At 37.4% G+C, this 22610-nt stretch overlaps 1 protein-coding gene across 1 annotated transcript in view; it reads right to left on the bottom strand.

Moving 5' to 3' along the window:
- SLC30A7 (solute carrier family 30 member 7) overlaps window positions 1-22590 on the bottom strand; it is a 72720-nt gene extending 50130 nt beyond the window's left edge. Inside the window, exons 1-6 of the mRNA XM_053591578.1 lie at window positions 22318-22590; window positions 21992-22093; window positions 12824-12937; window positions 8335-8422; window positions 7554-7680; window positions 2729-2872 (exon numbers count right to left, since the gene is read on the bottom strand). Of these exons, the coding sequence (XP_053447553.1) occupies window positions 2729-2872; window positions 7554-7680; window positions 8335-8422; window positions 12824-12937; window positions 21992-22093; window positions 22318-22397 (655 nt within the window). The 5' untranslated portion in view covers window positions 22398-22590. The remainder of the gene's footprint in view (window positions 1-2728; window positions 2873-7553; window positions 7681-8334; window positions 8423-12823; window positions 12938-21991; window positions 22094-22317) is intronic.
- Window positions 22591-22610: the final 20 nt, after the last annotated feature.

Genomic DNA, 22610 nt, shown 5'->3' with positions numbered 1-22610 from the left:
ACATCTCCTCTGCAGCCCGGTCTCTGGGCGCCTTCATTTACACCTTTTAGATAGTGCCAAAACCCGGGACTGGAGGCTACTGGTGGCAGGTTGCTGGCCTTCCCAGTCACTCCAGTTTGTCTAGATCCGACTCTGTGACCCACACGTCTGTCAGAGAGTCCTAGAAGATTTCACCCCAATTGCCATTTAAATGTGAGTAAGGTCTCTAAATAACTTCCAACTGAACCCCCTGCTCGGCTCTTTACCTCCCTCCCAGCCTCTGTGTCCTCACACCCCCCCCCCCTTCTTCATTCACTCACGTCTAATTAGAGGGTTCAGTCCTAGCTCTGTGCTCTCCTTCCAGGGTTCAGGACCTCATATGCTTTCAGTTTTGATTTTTCGCTTTAAGCCCAGTGCAGGACCCTCTTTTAGGCCTCTTTTATGCTTCTTAAGGTCTGGGGGCCTTAAATTCTCTGAGAAAAAAAAAGGAAAGCCTGACCTTTCTGTCTTTGTTTTTTCTCCTGGTTCTTGGGAAACAAGGGATGTCTTCTTTTCCACCCAAGTAGGGGAAGGACATCTGAGACATGGGAGCTAGCCCTTCCATCTGCCTCAACAGAGACACCCCAGGGGTATCGCCTTCAATCTCAATACAAATTAGAAAACGAGATCTTAAAAATCCTTAATAAACTTAAATAAAATTTCTCCAAAAATAAAAATGGCAGAGGGAATGAAATTCCCTATCTTCAGCCCTTACTCTTCCCTCTGCTCTTACCCTCCCTATACAAATCTTCACTCCAATACCTTCCCCTCTACCTTCACCAGACTTCCTTCCCATTTTCCCTCCTCCAGGGATTTCTCCAGCTCCTAACCTTCCCCAGAGCCTCAAAGCCCTCTGCTCTCCCTGCATGCCGCAGACCCCAAGACTTCTCATGGCTTTCATCCCCCTAAAACAGCCACATCACCTTCCCCCCGCCCAGTTAGGGCTGCTGTCAAGATGCAGAGCTGCCAGGCAGTGCGGATGTGCCAGCTCCTGCAGCTCCCACAGCCAACACAAGCACAGGCGTGGGCCCCAGCAACTGCCTTGCCCCCTACCCATCACCTGCTTCTCTCTGCCGCACTGTGGGAATCCACCACCCCCACCAACTTCCCCCTACCCATCAGTTTTATACGGAGGACAGAGAAAAGAGAGAAAACAAAAGTAAAAGGTTTTTTCAGTAGCAGCTGACATTTTAAAACTCCAGAGATAGTTACTCAAAAGGCTCAAGTGAGAAGACCACACTGTTCTATAGAATGGAACTTGCCCACTACTACGACTGGAGTCCCTAAAATAATATGCCTCAAAAGGCATCTTTCACTGGAACCCTAGAATTGTGTATTTTCAACAAAGAAGAAAAGCAATAGAAGGGACAGCATAATGGCCTCAAAATAGCAGATTATATTCACCTTCTGGAACTAGTGGTCCCCTAAATCGACATGGGAATGGCTTTCAACTGACTAACGTGTCTGACTCAAAAATAGGCCCAACTTCATCCCACGAGATGGCCTTAAGTAACTTAATCTCTAACACAGGTAAGTAAATTAATTCTAATAATATCAAAGCCACATTCTCTAGTCTCCCTAAATTTTAAAGACCTATTTCTCTCTCCTATCTCCATCATTAAAATAAAAAATAAAATATAGCCCCCCTCGCTCAATATATTCCACAGTTTCTCAGTTCTCTGGAAGGTAAAATCATCTTGCTCATCCTTTTATTACTTTCCAGTTGCCCCCCCACCAACCATCTTAGAGGCTTAGATTTAATCATGGCAGAGGAAAGGGGGCCTTTCCACTTTTCACAGGACACATGCTGTTTCTACACCAACAAGTCTGGTCTGCTTCCAGAGGGCATCACCCCACTCTGAGAACAAGCTACCGCCTATGCTCTCAAAGTGGGGGACCCTAGCCTATAGGACTCAGGATCTTACCCCTGTTGAGCACCCTCACTGCAATCCTCCTGTTATTAACCATTGCCACTTATGTCACCCAATTCTTGTCCTCATTTATTCAAGACAAGGTAAAAAAGGTGTTAGCAGCAATTGCAACCCAATTTCTATCACTCCCAAACCCTCTCCCAATATACCCCAAACTCACACAGTTCTAACAATACCTGACTCATCCCAGTAAGGACAACTATGGCCCTCTCCAGCCAGAAGAAATTTCAAAACACAGACTATTGTCCCCATCACCCCTTTTAACAAGATTCAGAATGTTGGGGGGCCTAATGTGGCCACACACGAACCCTTTCCCCTCTTGCCCCCTTCCTCCTAAGAGAAAGACACAAAGGATATGGCTAGCTCCACCCTCTAAGAAGTTTGCACTAAAAGACTCTAACTTTCTAAACAAGCCTTGGAATGTACCTATCCCCTATGGCCCCATATAAAAGGGGTCTCAAACTGAAACCCGGGTGCAGACGCCACCTTTGCACTGACCAGGCAGGTCACCCCCTTTCAATAAACCTGGCATTAACATTTCCTTTGCAGTTTCATCTCTGGGCGCCATAATTTATACCTTTCATATCCATTGCCTTATAATGAGTTAATCCCATGATATATAAAAATAATGTGACCCTGGGAAACATTTAGACAGATTCATTAGAAAAGAATTTGACTGCAGTATCATTTTAATAAACTATTTCCACTAGGAAACGTAATCTGTACAATTCCTGTTCATTTGGAGGCTGTCCATTTGAAAGTTTTTAGACTGTACTCACCATGAGAATGAAAGTGCCCGTGTCCATGAGCATGATCGTGGCTGTGTGCAGCACCGTGTTTCACTTCATGACTATGGCAATGATCTACATGGCTATGTGTCTGATCGAGAGCACCATTGAAGAGGGAATGACTGTGTCCATGGCCTAGAAAATGAAATGTTACAACAGAAGGTATATAAACATATATAAATGGTTACAATAATACTGATACATGTGAAAAGAATCAGCTCTAAACTCAGATACAATTGAATAAACATCTACTTGTAAACAGTGCTACAGATTCATCTTGAAAACTATCTTGATTCTTGCTGTGGAGTACAGGAAGAAAATAAAAGCCTAGAGCAGTGGTTCTCAACCTTCCTAATACCTCCTAATGTTGTGACCCTTTAATACAGTTCCTCGAGTTGTGGTGACCCCCAACCATAAAATTATTTTCGTTGCTACTTCAGAACTATAATTTTGCTATTGTTATAAATCGTAATGTAAATATCTGATATGCAGGATGTATTTTCATTGTTACAAAGGAATTGAGAACCACTGGCTAGAGGGAAGTAATAGACCTTGCTGGAATGAAAGTGATTGGAACTGTATGCAAATACTTAAAGAGATCAGATAATGTTATTCATTCATTCAAGAAATATTTATCTATTCATTCATTCAAGAAATATTTACTTATCAAATACACTGTGTTATAGGCACTGGGGATAAAGCAGTTACAAAATAGACGAAATGCCTGACCAAAATTTTGCAAAGATTGTTATACACACTAACAAAGATTAAACAAAATTTATGCACAGGGTCACACTGAGGCAGAAGCAGGGAAGCTGTTGCATTTGGTAACAGAAAAAAAAATCATTAAAATTACATTAAAACAGGTAGAAAAACCCAAACACAAAAAATGTAGGTTCCTCTCTTTGTAGCACACCTGAAAACAATTGAACCATCAAAAAACAGGCTATACAAGCTATTCTAAAGCATGCACACACACAGAGACTGGATGTTATTCAATTTGAAAACATCGCTTAGGTTTGCAAAAATTCTAAAAACCAGTAAATCACATCTAGACCCACATTATATGACAAAAACATGACTATGAGAAGATCATCTTCCAGAATGGTAGAGAGAACCTCATTGAGCTATCTCTTTTAAAACAATAAAGCCACAGGAAACATAACTAAAAACCAACCATTTCAGAACTGGCAACTATTCAAAGCCACAGAATGAACTGATTATCTACCCAAGAGAAACTACAGAATGTCTATAAGACAGCTGGGTCTCAAACATTTTAACTTGGGGCTATTTCCATTCAACCTCCCTTCCCAGCCCTTGAACAAAATAGTCAAAAGCCAGCAGGACTGCAGACAATTGAGAGATCTCTTTTCATGTTTTGTTAAAAGCACCATCTTCTCAGCACAGCCAATATTTTGTCCAACTTTCAGTTCCCTGGGAAAAATCTCTGTTCTCAGTGACATGAGATCAGCTCAGCCTGGCAAAGTGATGGTAGAAGCAATGGCCACAACAATGGTAATTCCTAGCAGTATCTCAGCTGCAGAACGCTGTAATTTCATTTGGGTCAAACAAGAGCCTAGCTGAGAATTAAAAGGAAATTCTAGAGAACTGGATGACTGTAAGGAACTTAGAAAATTGCCAGTGAATTCCTGGGGATTTAAAAGGTTGCATGCACCTTGTGTACAAGCCCAAGAAAGCCCTGAGGAAAAAGAAATCACCAGTCACTCATTTCTCACCAACGTGGATGTCCTACATAAGCAGACAGTGAATGAAAGCTAAGACTGTCTTCTAAACTGCCAGTTTGAAAGTGTGCTTTCTCACAAAGAACCCTCCAGCAAAAGAGGAAGACTTAAAAGCAAGGCATTAAATCTTCTGACTAATCACATTGGCTGACCACTTCATGATACCAGTCCAGGTGTTACTCCTAGAAAGATAGGTTAAAATTAAAATAAGAAACTTAAAAGAGCTAGCAGAGAACTCCATGGCTATACACTGCAAGAACACACAATCTACTAAATTGATACAGGAAAGGCTCACAAGAAAAAAAGCAATGCAAAAAAAAAAAAAGAAATGCACAAGAACAATAAATTTTAGAAGGGTGATATAATTTGATACCAGAATTGTTATAATGTATTATCTAAACTGTTCAGTTTCATCTGAAAATTCCAAGACACACAAAGAAACAGGTAAATATGCCAAATGCAAAGAAAAAAGCAGCTAACAGAAAATGTCTATTTTGGATTTAGTAAGAAAAGACTTTAAATCAGCTATTACAAGTATGTTCAAAGAACTAAAGGAAACCATATTTAAAGAATGGAAGTATTATAACAATGAGTCACCAAATAGAGAATGTCAATAAACAGATGAAAATGTGACGAAAAATTAATCTATACATTCAAGAAACTCATCAAACTCCAAGTAGAATAAACTCAAGCAAAACCATATCTGGAGATAACATAATCAAGCTGATGAAAATCAAACACAAAGAGAAAATCTTAAAAGTTGTGCAGCCAGAGAAAAATAAGGAGTAAGGGCACATCAGTAAGATGAATAGCTGACTTCTAAAAGAAACCACAGCAACCAAAACAGAGTAGAACATTATCAAAATGCTGGGAAAAAAGATTCAATCAAGAATTCTATATCCAACTAAACTATCCTTTAACCATAAAGGAGAAATCAAGACATTTCCAGATTAACAGAAATCTGCCCTCCAAAAATATTCAGGAGACTTTCTAGCCAAAATAAAAGGACACTAGATAGTACCTCAAAACCAAACAAAGAAAAAAGGAACACTGGTAAAGGTATGATAGAAGAGAGGACATACATACTATGTTTGTAACTATTTTAATCTGTTTTAAGAGGCAATTATATAAATCAATAATTATAACCCTACATTGGTAGGCTGTGTAAGCATGTGATTTGATATTAGCAGTACATTGGAGGAAAAGGGAACAGTAATCTGTTGGGGCAAAGTTTTTGCATATTATTGAATTAAATTACTAATAATATGAACTAGATTGTTTTAAGATCCTACTTATAATCCCCAGGGTAACCTTTAAGGAAATGAAGAGCAGATTAATAAAGTGATTGGAAAATTGCTTGTTCATACTGAGGGAAAAAGGCAAGTTAAGCCTAATTCATCCCATTGCAAAAATAAATTACATATAGATGAAGGACCAAAATAGGTAAGAAAAAAATGTCAAACCAAAAGTTTAAAAGCACTAAAATACAAGAGATTAAGTTTATGACTCTGGAATAGTAAATTCCTTAAATAAAGCAAAAACATGCCAGGAAAATTACAGGACAAAAAAGAGGGAAAAAAACAGAATATACAAATTAAAATCCTCTACATAAAAGCATAAAGACAAACTATAGACTGGGAAACGGTATTTGCAACACACAAAAGATTAGCATGTAAAATGTATTTTAAATGATTATAAACGGATTAAAAATAAGATAATAGAACAATACGAAAACATATGAACAGGTAATTCTAGGAGAGGAAAAAAAAATGCCAGAAATTAAACTTCACTACTTATCAGACAAATACCAAATATAATGGGATATCATTTTTATCAAATTATTAGCAAAACTGTTTTAAGCCCACAATACTAAGTGTTGATGTGAATGGGAGGAAATTAGTACATGCACTTATTTTGGGGAATAAATGAGCATGACGCTCAACCTGGAGGGCAATTTGCAAAAGCCTATTGAAACTGAAAACGTATATATCCTGTGTTCCAGGAATTTTATATACTCTAGTACAGTGCAATTCAAAGAACTTTCTGGCCAGGGGTGGTAGCTCACGCCTGTAATCCTAGCACTTTGGAAGGCTGAGATGGGCAGATCACTTAATGTCAGGAGTTCAAGACGAGCCTGAGCAAGAATGAGACCCCATCCTTAGAAAAAAAAAAAAAAAAAATAGCCAGGTGTTGTGGTGAGTGTCTGTAGTCCCAACTACCAGGGAGGCTGAGACAGGAGGATCTCTTGAGCCCAAGAGTTTAAAGTTGCTATGAGCTGTGATGTCATAGGACTTTACTGAGAGCAACAAAGTGAGACTTTGTTTCAAAAAAAAAAAAAAAAATGAACTTTCTCAGAAATGTTTTATACCTGCACTGTCCAATACAATAAATAGCCCCAATAGGGCTACAGAGCATTTGAAATGTCATTAGCATGACTGAGGAACCAAATTTTTAATTTAACTTAATTAGCAAAAATTTATATTTAAATAGTCAGATGCTACTAATACATACCATATAGGGTAGAAACATCTCTGCAAAAACACGTGTTCACAGGATAGGCTTTATATGAATTAAAAAAAAAAAAAACGGAACACTTGAGGTCTATCCCTGGCACACTGGTTAAATAAGCCACAGGTCTGGAGTTTTATGCATGGCTATTAACAAGGTAGACTAATATACACCAAAGGGAAGGATCTCAAAGACATGTTATACAATGAATATAATTATAGAGTAAATTTCATACACATCCACAGAAAATTTTCTAATGTGTTTTTTTCCTAATATTTGCTTGTTTGTCTTATATAAATGGTATCATACTAAGCAGACAAACTACAGAGGTCTGGAGGGATCCACACCAAACTGGTAACACGCACAGTTTTGAGAAGGCACTGAGATGGATGGTCCTGGGGAAGCGGAAAGGATGCTTCAGGAAGACATCAGTAAGAGTCTACAGACATATTATTACTTTTATTAGATCAATACAGAGTTTAATGTTGAAAATTAATTATTTTCTAAAGTAAACATAACAGAAACTTGGTAGACAATAAAGAAACAAAGGGTTCTAACCATCATACCAGAGCCATGAGAATGTCCATGACCTCCATGCTTGAAAACAAATATTCCTATTAGGTTTACCACAAACCCAAGAATTGAAACAAGCAGTAATCTCTCATGGTGTACATCTGGAGGGGCTAATGCTCTCTAGAAAACATGTAATACAAACAGATAGCATTGATTCAATTTCTGATCGATCAACTGGCAAAAACATAAGGCAATATTAAACATTTTGTTATTTTTAGAATTAAAAGCACCCAAAAAGTATCTGCCAAAACAGTTTACCAAAATAAAACCAGTACTCACATACTGCAGAAAACGTAACAATTACACAACATTTTAAAATATAGATATTTAAAAATATGAATATTTGATCTTAAGACTTGCTCCTTTTTGATATCTTAAAATAGTGCCTTTCATTTTAAGTTCAATATCTTTTAAGTTTTCCACCTTTAAAAGAATATATATACTAAATATTAATGATTCATTGGCAAACTCGGAGGACCTATAATAGGGTCCAACTGACCTCACTATCCAGATCGCACCTTTACTTTTCATAGCATTAACACGTCATCCACAGTTCATAACGTATCATACTTTAATTATTCTCAATTCCAAGAAGTTTCACGTATATTTAATTTTTTCAACTATTTTGTAAGCTCCTCTTACACGCACGACATCAAATCTAAGACCTTCCTCAATAAACACTTAATGATAGTTGAAAATAGCGCTATTAAATATATCTTTAATTAAGAAATATTCTAATTCCAAACATGTAACTTAAAACATTATCTACTATACCTCAACTCCTTCTGAGAAAATAAAAAAAGCAGTGAAGATCAAAAATAGGCCATTGACAAAGCCAGCCAGAACTTCTGCTCTAACATACCTAAAAGAGAACAAAATAATCAACTGAATTATTAACTTACTTCTTAAAAATCAAATAAATTTATATATGTTTAGAGATTCTAAACCATTTTATATAGTTGTAAGTGGCCAGCAAAGTCCTTGTATTTACAATACATTTTATTTTACAAATATTGTAGAAATCAATAAGGAAATACATTTTATTATGAATAATTTTTAATCGCAGAATGTCACATAACACATACACATCTAGAAGCCAATCAAAAGACCTTCTTAAGGTAAGTAGGTTTAGAAAGACCTTTACAGAAACTTAAATCTCAAGTTGCCACTGGAGAAGCAAGAACCAGACAAAAGGACAAAGGAAGAATCCAAAGATAAAAAGTAGAAGGGGTCTAGCAAAAGGGGGTTTTAGAACCTATTAATTCCTCCTTTCTGAAGAAGTCCTTATGTTTTCTGCTTTGTACCTTTTAGCCTTCAAATTTAGAAAAGTGGAGTTTTGATTTGAAGGAAAATAAAATTATTTTTGAATTAGCCCAGAGACAACTTGAGATTTATATTTCTAACATTCTTGACTCAGATTAATAAAATTTAGCATAAACTTTCAATGACCTACTTTTAGAATCAATTCTAGCTTCACATAATTCTAATTAAACTATTTTTAAAATACCTGTCTTTTGCTCCATGGACTTCTGAAGCTTTCTGCTTCCTACCTGTGTGAAGCATTGGGGAAAATTTTTATTTTTCCATACAGCATTTTTGGCTTAGTTAAAGTCATCAGAAACAACTTTAACTTAGCATTTTTACATGTTGAAACATTATTCAAAGAGTGATAACAGCAGTTAATCTGTCCGGTCTTTCAACAACATAATGGGAACACTGTACTACTCCTTTTCCTAGCTTCTATGTTAACTTCTAGATAATAGGATTTTTACTGTAAAAATAGTTTAAAGAGAGGTCTTTAAAATGTACTCTATCAAGTTATACTGGAATTTGTCCTCTCAAGTACATTCCAACATTGCATGTATTTCTATACTCAAAATATGCATATTTCTAACCTTCTACCATCTAACACATAAAATAAATTATTATTTGTTAAAGTATATTTTCTTTTTTCTGGAGAAAAGCTCATTACATTAAAATAATTTGCAGCCAGCTTTCCATAACTTACACCTAAGAATTTATCTAATAAATCAGCCAGGTTACTGTCCAAAAAATAAAAATCATTTCCTTTTAACCTACCTTTCCAGTCTCATAGCTAAGGTCTAATTGAAAGACTTTTGTGCTTGAGTTCTACTAGATTTCGAGATCAAAGGCAAGAAGGTTTTTCAGGCACCTTTTTGTTTCTAATTCTTAACTTAGTTGGTATAGTCCACAAAATTCTAATAAATTGTTGGACTCAAGTGATTTAATAGGCTTTAATATATTTGCTAAGCTTGGATGCAGGTTTAAAATTAAAAATTTGTGAAAATCAGACATACTTGCCTTTACAAATGAGTATGTTTACTCGAATAGAGTGAATAAGTCTTGGAATTAGAACATTTAATTCATGAATATACTGCTGGCTAATTAAGCATAGCTAGCATTTGGATTCTCTAGCCAGGAAGCACAAACACACACATACCACACAACTCAAGATTCAAATATATGTCTATAAACGTGTGTATGTATCTACCTACTGGACCTATCTCACTTTCATGCTAGCTTTGCTCTTTCAAAAATAAGAGTAAGTTAAGACACAAAGATGACTTTTATATAAAGAAACAGTGAAAAGTCTTTGCTTGCTCTCGGATTCCTCTACTGTTTTTTCTACTGAAGAGTCAGCCTATTATGATTATCATGAACTGGAAGTTTATAGGGATTCATGCCTAGGCTTAGCATGAATAAATCAGTGTCCTTCTGATGTACTAACACCAGCAGTTTACTACTGCTGCTACTTACTACTATAACAATTATTCATAGTTTCAGCTATTATACCAACTTTCATTCTTTAATCTTCCCCCCGGGCGGGGGGGGGGGGGGGATGTTAAACACATAAGAAGATGGATTAAGAAAAAGGTGAGAAGAATATTACTCTCTTATATCTACCAGCTGAATATTAAAATCCGCCACAGAGGGTGGCGCCTGTGGCCCAGTCGGTAAGGCGCCGGCCCCATATACCGAGGGTGGCGGGTTCAAACCCGGCCCCGGCTGAACTGCAACCAAAAAAAAAAAAAAATAGCCGGGCGTTGTGGCGGGCGCCTGTAGTCCCAGGTACTCGGGAGGCTGAGGCAAGAGAATCGCTTAAGCCCAGGAGTTGGAGGTTGCTGTGAGCTGTGTGATGCCATGGCACTCTACCGAGGGCCATAAAGTGAAACTCTGTCTCTACAAAAAAAGAAAAAAAAAAAATCCGCCACAGAACTGAAGATATTCATACCTATTCCTAAACACCATCTTACAGCACATGACATTGCATTCTAGTTGGAAAACAATAAATGCCTAAGCATTAAAAACCCAGCCCCGGCCAAAAAAAAAAAGAAAAAAAAATCTATTATTCTAGTCTATACCATAAAAATAGTATGTTAGTATTTCTTGTCTTAATTTATAATTTTACAAATAACCATATCGCTTAGGTTGTAACTAAAATCAGCAACTTCTGCCACAGAACTTCATAGCTCCCTTTAGCACCTGTCACATGATATGGCTATTATCCTATTTTTACAAAACTGTTTCCCCTTCAGGGCAAAAGTTCTTCCAAGGCAGGAGTTATGTCTTCTCTATCTTTTTATTATTAGAACTAGCAAAATATTCAACTCATAGTAGACCCTGAATAGATACCTGAAGAGAATAAGAATATGTGGAAAAAAAAAACAACAACAGTATGTGCTTGCTAAAGAAGAGAAGCAGAGGTTGAAAGAGCGAAAGAGTGAAAGAATAGAGAACGGGGCATAAGAGACAGTGCATATAAGCGGGTGCGTGTAAACATGAGAGGGAGAGATGAGAGGAACTGCCCAGGAAAGGAACAGGTTGGGGAAGGAGAATCAGTGGAAGAAGGAAAAGGAGACTGAGAAGGGGAGAGGAAGAAGAAATAGAGCTGAAGGGGTTAAGAGAAGAGGAGGAGGACAGTTAGACAAAGCCTCTTCAACAGTAAGGAAAAAGAAAGAATAAGAGAAGAAAGGTATGGGGGTGCCTAGGAGAGGATGAGAGAGAATGAATAGTAGGATGAGAACAAAAGATAGAGAGAAAATAGGAAAGATGAAGAAATATGAAAGAGCGTTCTGGGCCCAGAGCGGTGGCTCACGCCTGTAATTGTAGCATTCTGGGAGGCCAAGGCGGGTGTACTGCTCTGACCTCACAGGTTCCAGACTAGCCTGAGCAAGAGCAAGACCCCACTTCCTCACACCCTGAAACACTTCCCGGGTCCGTCTCCAAAAAAAAAAAAAAAAATAGCTGGGCTGTGTGGCAGGCACCTGTAGTCCCAGGTACTCAAGAGGCTGAAACAAGAGAATTGCTTGAGCCCAAGAGTTAGAGGTTTCTGTGAGCTATGACACCACACCAGCTTAAAGACAAAGTGAGCTTCTGTCTCAAAAAATAAAAAAATAAAAAGAGCATTCACAGGAGAAAGGGAGGGAAGTGGAGAAAGATGGAGAAAAATAATACAGAAAGAAAAAGAGAGGGAATAGTAAGGAAAAGGGGATAGGGAAAGGAGAAAAAGAAGATATTAGCCCTGAGGTCTATTTACACATAAGTATAATTACACTGCAAAATATTCCATGAGCTCAAAAAAGTAAACACTCATGCACTATAAAATCTACTGCTTTCCTCAATCAGAAATGGCAAAAGGCAAATTTTGCCTCTAAGATGATCCAATATAGTCCCTTGCATTAACATACCCTCCAAATATTTGAATATTTGTCCAAATCAGCAAAAGCGTCAGAAGTATTTTACATAAAAGCAGAGCCAAAGAAGAGAAGTAACATAAAACTGTATCAGGGAATAATTTTAAATAAATTAACAGCAATGTATCCTTTCAAAAAGAAAAAGAAAGAAACATGACCACTTTTTACACTGGAACTTTTTATTCTTCTAAAAAACCCAATAGGTTAAGAGTTGAGAAATTCCCCTGTATGTAACAATCTCACCTAAATGTTTCTGATAAAATCAAGATGCCCTAACCACCAAGCAAAAGAACTAAAATGCAAATAAATGTACATGTTGTAGATTCTAATTACATACTGTTCAAAACCAGGTAAAACTAATCCATAAAATTATGACAGTGGTCACCCTGAGGGAGGCAGGTGGGAAGGAACTGGAAGATGCATGAAGGGTGTTTCAAAGGTTCAAGTTACACACGCATGTTTAATTTGTAAAAAGTCATTGAGCTTAAGATTAGCGTATTTTTCTATATATCTTCTACTTAAATGAAAAGATTTTTTTAAAGTCTTACCCATAAGAGAAAGCATCATTATCTCTCCATTTTGAAATAACAGAAGCTGCCAAGCCAGCCAAAATGGCAGTGCTATCGAAAAACATGTGAAAAGAGTCGGAAATCAAGCCTAAGCTGGAAAAGAACAAACAGATTGGCATATTATAATAAAAACCAAATAGTAGGCATCCTTCTCTAAATATCTAAGAGTCAGCGTCTGTTCATCAGAAATTAACCTAAAAAGATAGCATTTAAATATAATATGTAGAAAGATACCAGAATAATTTTTAAATATCTAAAAAGGAAACCCTCACACCCTGTACATAAGGAAAGGCCCAGCTGCTGCTGGTAGAAGCAAAGCCATCTGCCTCTGGGCAAAAGCTAGGAATTTCCCCACTCTTTGGTCACCTGTAAGGTCCACTGCCACTAAAAGAAAAGTAGAAAAAACAGCCATCTCTAACTGCGGACAGGCTGAAAACTAAACTTCGTGGGCCCAAGATCAAAGCAAAGGCTTGCTATTCTTGGGTGCCCTGCTCTTCCCGCTTGATCCTGTGCACCAGGCTGCAGCTGGTGGGGACAGGCAAGGAGAGCAGGAAGGTGCAGGACTCCCATTCTCGTCCTGTGTCACTACCCCCACCAAGCCGTGAAGAAAACACGGGCAAGTGACAGCACAAAGGAAGATGTGCAGGACTTGCTGAGAGGCTGAGAGCGGAGCTAGAACCCTGAAAAAGCCCTCCAGCCCTCCAAATCCCACACTAACTAGAGGGCAGTAGGAACTACCGGAAAAATTTGAAGTTCATGGCTTACTGAAATTAACTAGCAAGAACAAAACAAAATATCCTGTTCAACTTCTTTTTCTTTTGAGACAGATCCAGTTCAACATTTTTTGGACCCATGTCTTAACAGGGTCTCACTCTGTTCCCCAGTAGCTAAAGTACAGTAACTTATCATAGCTCGCTGCAGCTTCACCCTCCTGGGCTCAAGCAATTCTCCAGCCTCAGCCTCCCAAGGAATTAGGACAACAAGTGCATACCACCACAACCAGCTAATTTTTAGAATTTTTCTGTAGAGATGGCATCTCACTATTACCCAGGCTGGAACCAAGCTCCTGGCTTCAAACAAACCTGCACCTTTGGTCTCCCAAAGTGCTAAGATTACAGGCATGAGACAGCACCCATGGCCCCAGTTCAACTATTGAACATCTAAATTCAAAACTCCTAATGGCCACAAAGATATTATGAAATAATATTATGAAAGCAATCATGTATTAACAGATCAGTCTTCAAAAATAAACTTCTGGGCCAGGTGAGGTCTCCCACACCTATAATCCCAACACTTTGGGAGGCCAAGACAGGTATATTACCTGAGCTCCCGGGTTCAGGACCAGTCTGAGCAAGAGCAAGACCCCCATCTCTAAAAATAGCCAGACACTGTCGTAGGGAGGAGTCCCAGCTACTTGGGAGGCTGAGGCAAGAAGATCACTTGATGCCACAACACTCTACCGAGGGTGACAAAGTAAGACTCTGTCTCAAAATAATAAATAAATAAATATATAAATAAACAAACTTCTGAAGTCAGAGTACCTGGGTTCAAATATCAGCTCCACATTTGTTAGTTCTGTGACCATCACATTGCTTAACTTCTCTGTACCTCAATCTAGCCTATAGTCAAGCAGGGTGATAAAAATGTCATAATTGTCATAATTGAGCTCATGTCAGTGTAACATTTATCACAGTGCTTGTCACATTAAAGCCTCATCTATATTCCTATTGTTGCTATAATTATTAATAAATTGTTAATTATTAGTAATTATTAATACCTTATAGTAACTGGTATCCCCAAGCATAAACACAGAACATTAGGGTAGATGCCAGAGTTTTTATCAGTTGGAAATGATCCAAACTAAAAGTCAAAAGAACAATCTTCACACAAATAGAAAAAGTAGTTTTTAAATTTCCTCATAATTTAGAATAATTATAGAATTGGAAACGAAAGTAAAAATATATTATTTACCCACAAGAAAAAAACACAATAATTTATAAATCTCTACTAAGTAGTATAAAAGATTTTGGAAAAATGTCTTAAACTTTATTATGAACTTTATTTCTTTCAAATATTCATTAGAAAGTTTAACTGTCTCATCTGATACTTAACTGAAAGCAGAATGAAAATGAGTGAATAAATGAAAAAGCTGCATGAGAAAACTGATAACCTGAAGACAAAGTAAGGGGCATGCTATTCATGCAATTTGAGAGATGTACTATTTTAACAATATGCTGGGATACTTAGATCAGCAAAAAAATAAGCACTTGAACCATAACACTAAAAATAATGACATAACTTTATTATACTTTGAAGTATGAAAGAGACATTTGAAGAATTTCTCTGTACTGTTGTAAAACCACTAATAAAGACACTGTCTATGATTTTGTTTTCTACCTCATGAGAAAGGATTAATAGGGTAAAATACTGTTAAAACCTGATTTCAATTCTGATTAAACAGTATAGTTATATTCACTTTATGGAAGGTTATCACTAAATTTAAAAGTCAATTTCATTAATTACATTAGACTACATAGTTAATAAATCTTTTTTCTCCCTATGCCTCATTTTTAAATGTTTTTATTTCTTAATGCATTATATTATATATATATGACCTTTGTTTTAAATGACTATAAATAAACTTTAAAAAGCTGGGGATTGGGTGGCACCTGTGGCTCAAGGAGTAGGGCACCGGCCCCATATACCAGAGGTCCTGGCCCCGGCCAAAAAGAACTGCCAAAACAAAAAAAAGCTGGGGATTTACTTTAATGAAATAATTTAATAATATTTTGATAATAAAATAAAAAATAAAATTTATTTTAAATAAATATAAACAAATAAAGACTTAATTGATATACTGGTCTACACCTATATTTAGTAAAACACAATGCCATGGGTTGAATTGTGTGTCCTCCTGTCCCCACTACCCAAATTCATATGTTGAAGTCCTAACCCCCAATACCTCAGAATGTACCCTCCATGATTTAGAAACAGGTTCACTGCAGATATAATTAGTTAAGCTTAGGCCATTAAGATGAGTCCCTATCCAATATGACCCATGTCATTATAAAAATGGGAAATTTGGTGAAGAAACACACAGGAAACCACCATGTGAAGATAAAGCAGATATTAGGTGATGCTTCTACAAGCCAAAAAAGGTCAAAGATTTATAGCAAACTAACTGAAGCTATGGCAGACTCATAGAACAGATTCTTCCTCAAAACTCTCAGAAGGAATCAAGCCTGTAGCCTCCAGAACCGTGAAACAATAAATTTCCATTCTTCAAGTCACCCGGATTTTAGTATTTTGTTATATCAGCCCTAGCAAACTATTACATATTATTTTTTAAATAAATTTATTTTATATACATTCAAAAGACACTACACATTGCCTTAATGGGGGAAAAAGGCAAATCCCTTTTGCATATTACAGGATTCCAGTCCCCTCCCTTTTTTTGTGAGACTCCTCACTCTGTTCCCCAGGCCAAACAGCGTGTCTGTGAAGTCAGCCTAGCTCATAGCAACCTCAAACTCCGGCTCAAGCAATCCTCCTGACTCAAGCCTCCTAAGTAGCCCAGACTACTGGAACTCACCACAATGCCCAGCTAATATTTTCTATTTTTAGTAGAGACAGGGTCTTGTTCTTGCCCAGGTTGGTCTCAAACTCCTGAGCTTAAGCAATCCTGCCACCTTGGGAGATCACACACATGAACCACCATGCCTGGCCAGTAAAGATATAGCATGAAAATTTTAGTATTCTTCAAAATGAAATTTTATTTAAATTTTAAGTAAATTCAATTTTCCTTAAAATATTATTTTATTTTTGGTATTTAATAAAATGTGACTCTACCTAAAAAACCACTCCCTATTCTGAGATAGAAGAACATCACATTTTCTTAAAGCACTTCAATATGAGATCTTTTGCCTTAGACCTGATATCATGATTTAAAAATACTTAGCTACAGGGCGGCGCCTGTGGCTCAGTGAGCAGGGCGCCGGCCCCATATACCGAGGGTGGCGGGTTCAAGCCCAGCCCCGGCCAAACTGCAACCAAAAAATAACCGGGCATTGTGGCGGGCGCCTGTAATCCCAGCTGCTTGGGAGGCTGAGGCAAGAGAATCGCGTAAGCCCAAGAGTTAGCGGTTGCTGTGAGCTGTGTGACGCCATGGCACTCTACCCGAGGGCGGTACAGTGAGACTCTGTCTCTACAAAAAAAAAATACTTAGCTACAAATATACAGACAAATGCATGTGAAAAAGAGTTTGCTTTTAGTTCTCTGCTCATCTATTATAGATAAAAAATCTTGCTCCCAAAGAATGTCAATCTTACTATACATCTTCAATATCAGCAAATATTTCTGATTATCATTTAAACTATATGGCATAAATTTCCTTGAAAAATAAAGGTAGCATAGAGACTAAGATTATATGATTTAAACATCAAATGTTTACTGTAACTTCAGTAAATCATGATTTAAAAATAGTTGCTAAAATCAGCATCCTTATTTTAGTCTCCTTTTTACGCACTGCTAGTTTCTCTGAGACATACTTTTTCAACTTTTTAAAGTGACTACTTTCTAAAGACATTTTAATATAGAAGACTTAGGATACAAAGGAGAAACCTGAACACTAAAGCAAAACAAAATAAATGTGAGCAGAACATATATGGCAAAAGAAACTTTTGAAAAGGACTTTAAAAACAAAGAAAGGGAGAAAGAAAACCTGTAAATTAAGACAGACTTAGGAGACATAGCGATTAAATACTAAGTGTGGATCTTGTTTGGATTTTGATCCATAAAATCAAATGTTATGAGACAATGAGAGATAACTAGATATTAAGGAAACATTACTGTTTATAGGTGATAATGATAGGAGTTATGTTAAAAGGGGGAATGCTTATCTTTTAGAGAATCATACTGACATAGTTATGGAGGAAAGTGTATCTTGTATCTGTTTTAAAACAATCCAGTGATGGGACAGGGATAAGAGAATAAAATGGACCATGTATTGGGTGAATGGGTACATGAGGTCCATTAAACTCTCTACTTTTATATATGTTTAAAATTCTCCACAATAAAAAGTTTTGGAAAAGGTCTATTGATAAATAACCTAACAGTATATTTACATTGTTTGTTAAACGTCAATTCCAAATTGAAGATACGGGATCGTCAAAATTCACACCTCCTTAACAACTGGTTCCCATGACATAGAATAAGGAAAAACACTGACCAGCACTTTATTATCAAAAAATTAGAAAATTCTTAGAATCCTCACATTAAAGCCAATAAACTAATGAATTGCAGTGAAATAACTCATAACTTTACTACATTCCATTATATAATGTCTTACTTAATTTTAATTTAGTAGAAAAATATGTCATTAATAAAAGCACTTTTCTTTACCAAGGAATTACTTTACAAACATACGCTGTGACACTTTATGTAGAAGTAAAATCAAATGGATATCCGGTATTGCCTTAAACATTTAGTGAACAAATATTTACTTTGTTAACACGAAGACATTTACCTACAGAGTTACCTGAGTTTCTTTTGTATCTGGGGAAAAATGTTTGCAACAGGTTTGGTAAAAAATCCTACTAAATTAAATTTCTTCATAATAAAGTAAAAGTAAAACAGAAGAGTATGAAAACAAAGCAAACTATATTGAAATAGTAGACAAAAAGCATGCCATAGTAAGGGAAAAAACATTACATGACAAGTTCTATAGGTTCTACTGCTGATTTGGAAAGTAAAAAATTCCAGGCCTCAATTTTTTACCTCTAAAAGATGTTAGATGAGTTTTTCTCTCTCTCTCTAGTCTCACTTCTAGAACCTACAGTATCCACATATTTCCTTTCATTCCCTAGTAGAGAATCCTAACCTTCAGCAGAATACATGGTTGACTGCAATGGAGACCACATTTGCAATGTGACAAGACCATGTGATAAAGTTTTAGTGAAAGTATTTTGTGTTAGCAGCCAGATAAATCCACTTAAGAGACAATGAATACAACTTCTGGTATGCCTTTCTCTGCATACCAGACGTTACGCTGCCAGGGATGGCTAGAACCCTAACAGCCATCTTGGAAATAAAGTTTTATCTTGTTTAAGCAAACACTGTTTGGAAGTTTTCCTGTAATTTGAAAACACAGTTAATCCTCGATGGTATAAAACCACACTCTTACCATGTTACCTTGAAATCAGTTACTCAGCAATAAATAACTGAATGAAAACTAAAATACTACAAGGAGAACACCCTAGAAGCAAAGAAAAATTCCATGTGGTATTCCTATCTTTCCCCCTAACTTCTCAGAACGAGAGAAAGAGTTTATCGAGTTTTATTCCTATCTTTCCCCCTAACTTCTCAGAATGAGAGAAAGAGTTTAAGGTTTTGTTGGTTTTTTTCCCTCCTTAACAGGGGTAGTTAGCACATTTGGTGTAGGTAAAGTAATTTAACACATTAATTATTCCCTCATTTTCTCATTCTTCATTCAGCAAATATGTATTTAGCATCCACTATGTGCCAGGTACTAAGTAAGGTACACGAAAAGACAAAAAAGATCCCTGCTTTAATAAAGTCCACATTCTAGTGGAAAGGTGAAAGGTAGTGGATATTTAATGGGATAAAAATACACAAAGAACTTAGCTGTTCTTCCACTGAAGATACACCTCACCATCAAAAATAAATTAACTATAATTAAGTTCTTCCTTTAAAATGAAGGTTCTGAACAAAAGCCAGGACCATTTAACATTTGTTGCTACTAGATCAATTGTTTCTATGAACCTTATTTATGAAGTGTTTTATCCATGTTTTCATGTCCTGAGGGGAAAAAAATTCTTGATATTTCATGTTCTCAACAACTTGAAATTTATTTTTGAAGAATGAAACTGAACATAGAGATGACTGTGACAAAATGGGGTTTGATAAGAAATTTCATCAAAGAACTTAACTAATTGAACCTGTAGGAACACAGATAATCTGGTCATATAAAAAAATTATTGGTTAGTCTACAAAAGGAACTAAAAATTTTACTGTCTTAATAAAACATAAAAAGTCAGATTATAAAAAGGCCACACAGGGCGGCACCTGTGGCTCAAGGAGTAGGGCGCCGGTCCCATATGCCGGAGGTGGCAGGTTCAAACCTACCCCCAGCCAAAAAAAAAAGGCCACACAAATTTCTAAATCTGGCTAAATATCAGTGCGAAGAGTTATGTACCCCCAAAAACACCAATAAAAATTGACAACAGGGAATACATCGTTTTAGTTATGGAGATTAACATACATGAGCATAAGAAGTTGAAAAATGATCTGCTAAATGATCTATGTATGACAGACACTAGAGCTAGGATTCAAATCTAGAAGATATACACATTGAAAGAGAATAAACTGGAAGGATACAGATGAACAAGTCACCTAAAGGGCAGAGGAACAAATCACCTAAGAGCAAAGGAGCAAGAAAGTCACCTACCACTCATGTCTTTGTTACCCACTGATATATACTGACTTGTGAAACAATGGTTTTAGGAATTCTTCCATAGATCTCTATAGATCAAAAGAGTTACTATATACCTCACTTCCTGTGAAAGAGGTAGTTTAGGCACTTCAGATATGAATCCCTTGAACAAGATACTACACAGGGTGATTTATGCAATGGAAGGCCATGATGAAAACTAAAGTATTGCCATATAAAGTAACTGTAGCAAAGTATGCATATATAAGCTTTGATACGGTCTTGATACAATTAGCACATATGCCAAAATTATGGCATAATTTAGAAAGAGAGAAGTGTAAAATATACTATAAATATAATATGCTTACGATAAAAGTATAATTATTCAAATGCAAGTTAAGACTACAGTGCTTTTAACCTCTACAGTACATTAAAGGGTGTCAATACATTATGAAATTTAAAAAATTAATAATGTTAAAATATCCTTCAAATATATGATTCAGATTATTCAAAATAGCTATCATGTGTATTAAGATTTCATTATATTAATATGCCTTTTATATCCAAGTGTTGACTAAACCAATATCATTCATAAGCTGGCTATCGAGTATTGACAGTTGAATTGAAGGGAAGCCCATTTTTTTCATGTTAAAAACATACTATCACAAATCCTGATGATATTACCGTTGGTTGATCTCAATAGAGACAAAGATCAAGGACAATAATTCTCCCTGAAAGTAGCCTTTAAAGGACAGAGATTAAGTCTATTTAATTAATAAAAAATAAAGCATAGCTACCATAGGTTCTTAATCTGGGGTCCATGTAGGAAACCTATGAAAATTCTGAAGCCTTATAAAAATTTCTGAGTGTTGATTTTCATCAGATTCTTAACTGAGTATGGGATCTAAAGACAGAATTAGTACACCTAGAAGTGTGATGGTTATTGTTAGCAGAACAACTCCACTCCAACTCCAATTTAAGGCCTTAAATTATTCAACAGCACATATCTGAATACAAGCAACTACATTCCCATAGAGTTACACTGGATTTTCTCTGAAATTCCTAAAGCAGTTTCAAAACAAAAACAAACCCCAAATTTGACACCAAAACCCAACAACTCAAGAGACTCAAGCTTTAAGAAAACTATAAAGGATTATTCACTTAAGTCAAGACGATGGAAAAACCATGAGACAGTTTCAGCGTTAAATTAAAGAGAAGTGAACGACACATATTTCTCTGGATATCCCTTCATAAACCTTTTCCCCAATCAAAACCTTGTAACAAATTAAGTAGAACATCTCCGATATTCTCTCTCGGAACCTTAAGGGTGAAATCCAAATACCACTCCCCCCCAAAGCAACAGTGATCAGGTTTCTCTCAATTGCAACAAAGTGGGCAAAGCTAAGGTGTGCAGTTAAGAGGTGAAAGTCTTCTCTATTTGCCAATATAAGGGGGGGGCTTGTCAGTCTTGTCTGATAGAGGTGGAGAAGATCACAGGAAGGCTGCACCTGACAGGCCCCGGATGTGAAGAAATGCAGCCCTGCCAGACTGGTGCGGGTATGAGAAAGCAACTCAGCAGCAGAGGTGGTGGCAAAGGTAAGACCTGATCCTCCTGGTGACGAGCTACGTGGCACTAAGCAAACGGTGCTTGGTCTCCCCAACCCCCTGCTTCCGCCGCAACCATTTTCCCCTTTGGTTACCAGTTGCTCCAGATGCCGTAGAGTAGTTCCACAAAAGCGAAAGAGAGGTTCAGGCACAGGAAGAAAAACAGGTTTCGAGACGTCTTGTCCGACAGGATAGACCTGGGCATAACACAAGTGGGGAAGAGCAGGGCGAGTCAAGGGGGTGCCAGGTCCCCGAAGCTGGGTTCCCCCTTTCAAGACGCTCCCATCGCTCCTTCCCTTACTGAAGGGAGTTGAGGGGAGGTCACCTGACACTCCCTCCCTGGACCTTGGGACATCCTGAGGTCTGGGCCCTCTCCCGTTCTGCCGGACCACCCCCTCCCAGCAAACACAGCTCCCCGCACCTAAACCAGCCCGAAATCTTGCCGAACAGATTGAACTTGGGTGGTTTGTATTCATCGTCCTTGATAGACAGAGGCAACATCTTCTCTGCCCGGCTAAGGGCCGGGTCTTCTGCCCTCTAGAATTGGCTCCGTGGGGGCGATGGCAGTGACAGTAGTGACGCCTCAGACGGGAATCCCCAAGTGCTTGTCCCGCACCGCGCGCCGCCGGGAAGCACACCCAGACACAGACACACACACACACCCCGGAGCTCGCTGACTTCCGGCCCAAGCCGCGCAACGCGTCCTGGGACAGA

This window comes from Nycticebus coucang, chromosome 5 (assembly GCF_027406575.1).
Source record: "Nycticebus coucang isolate mNycCou1 chromosome 5, mNycCou1.pri, whole genome shotgun sequence".
Taxonomy (NCBI): Eukaryota; Metazoa; Chordata; class Mammalia; order Primates; family Lorisidae; genus Nycticebus; species Nycticebus coucang.
This window is presented reverse-complemented; position numbering and strand designations above follow the sequence as displayed.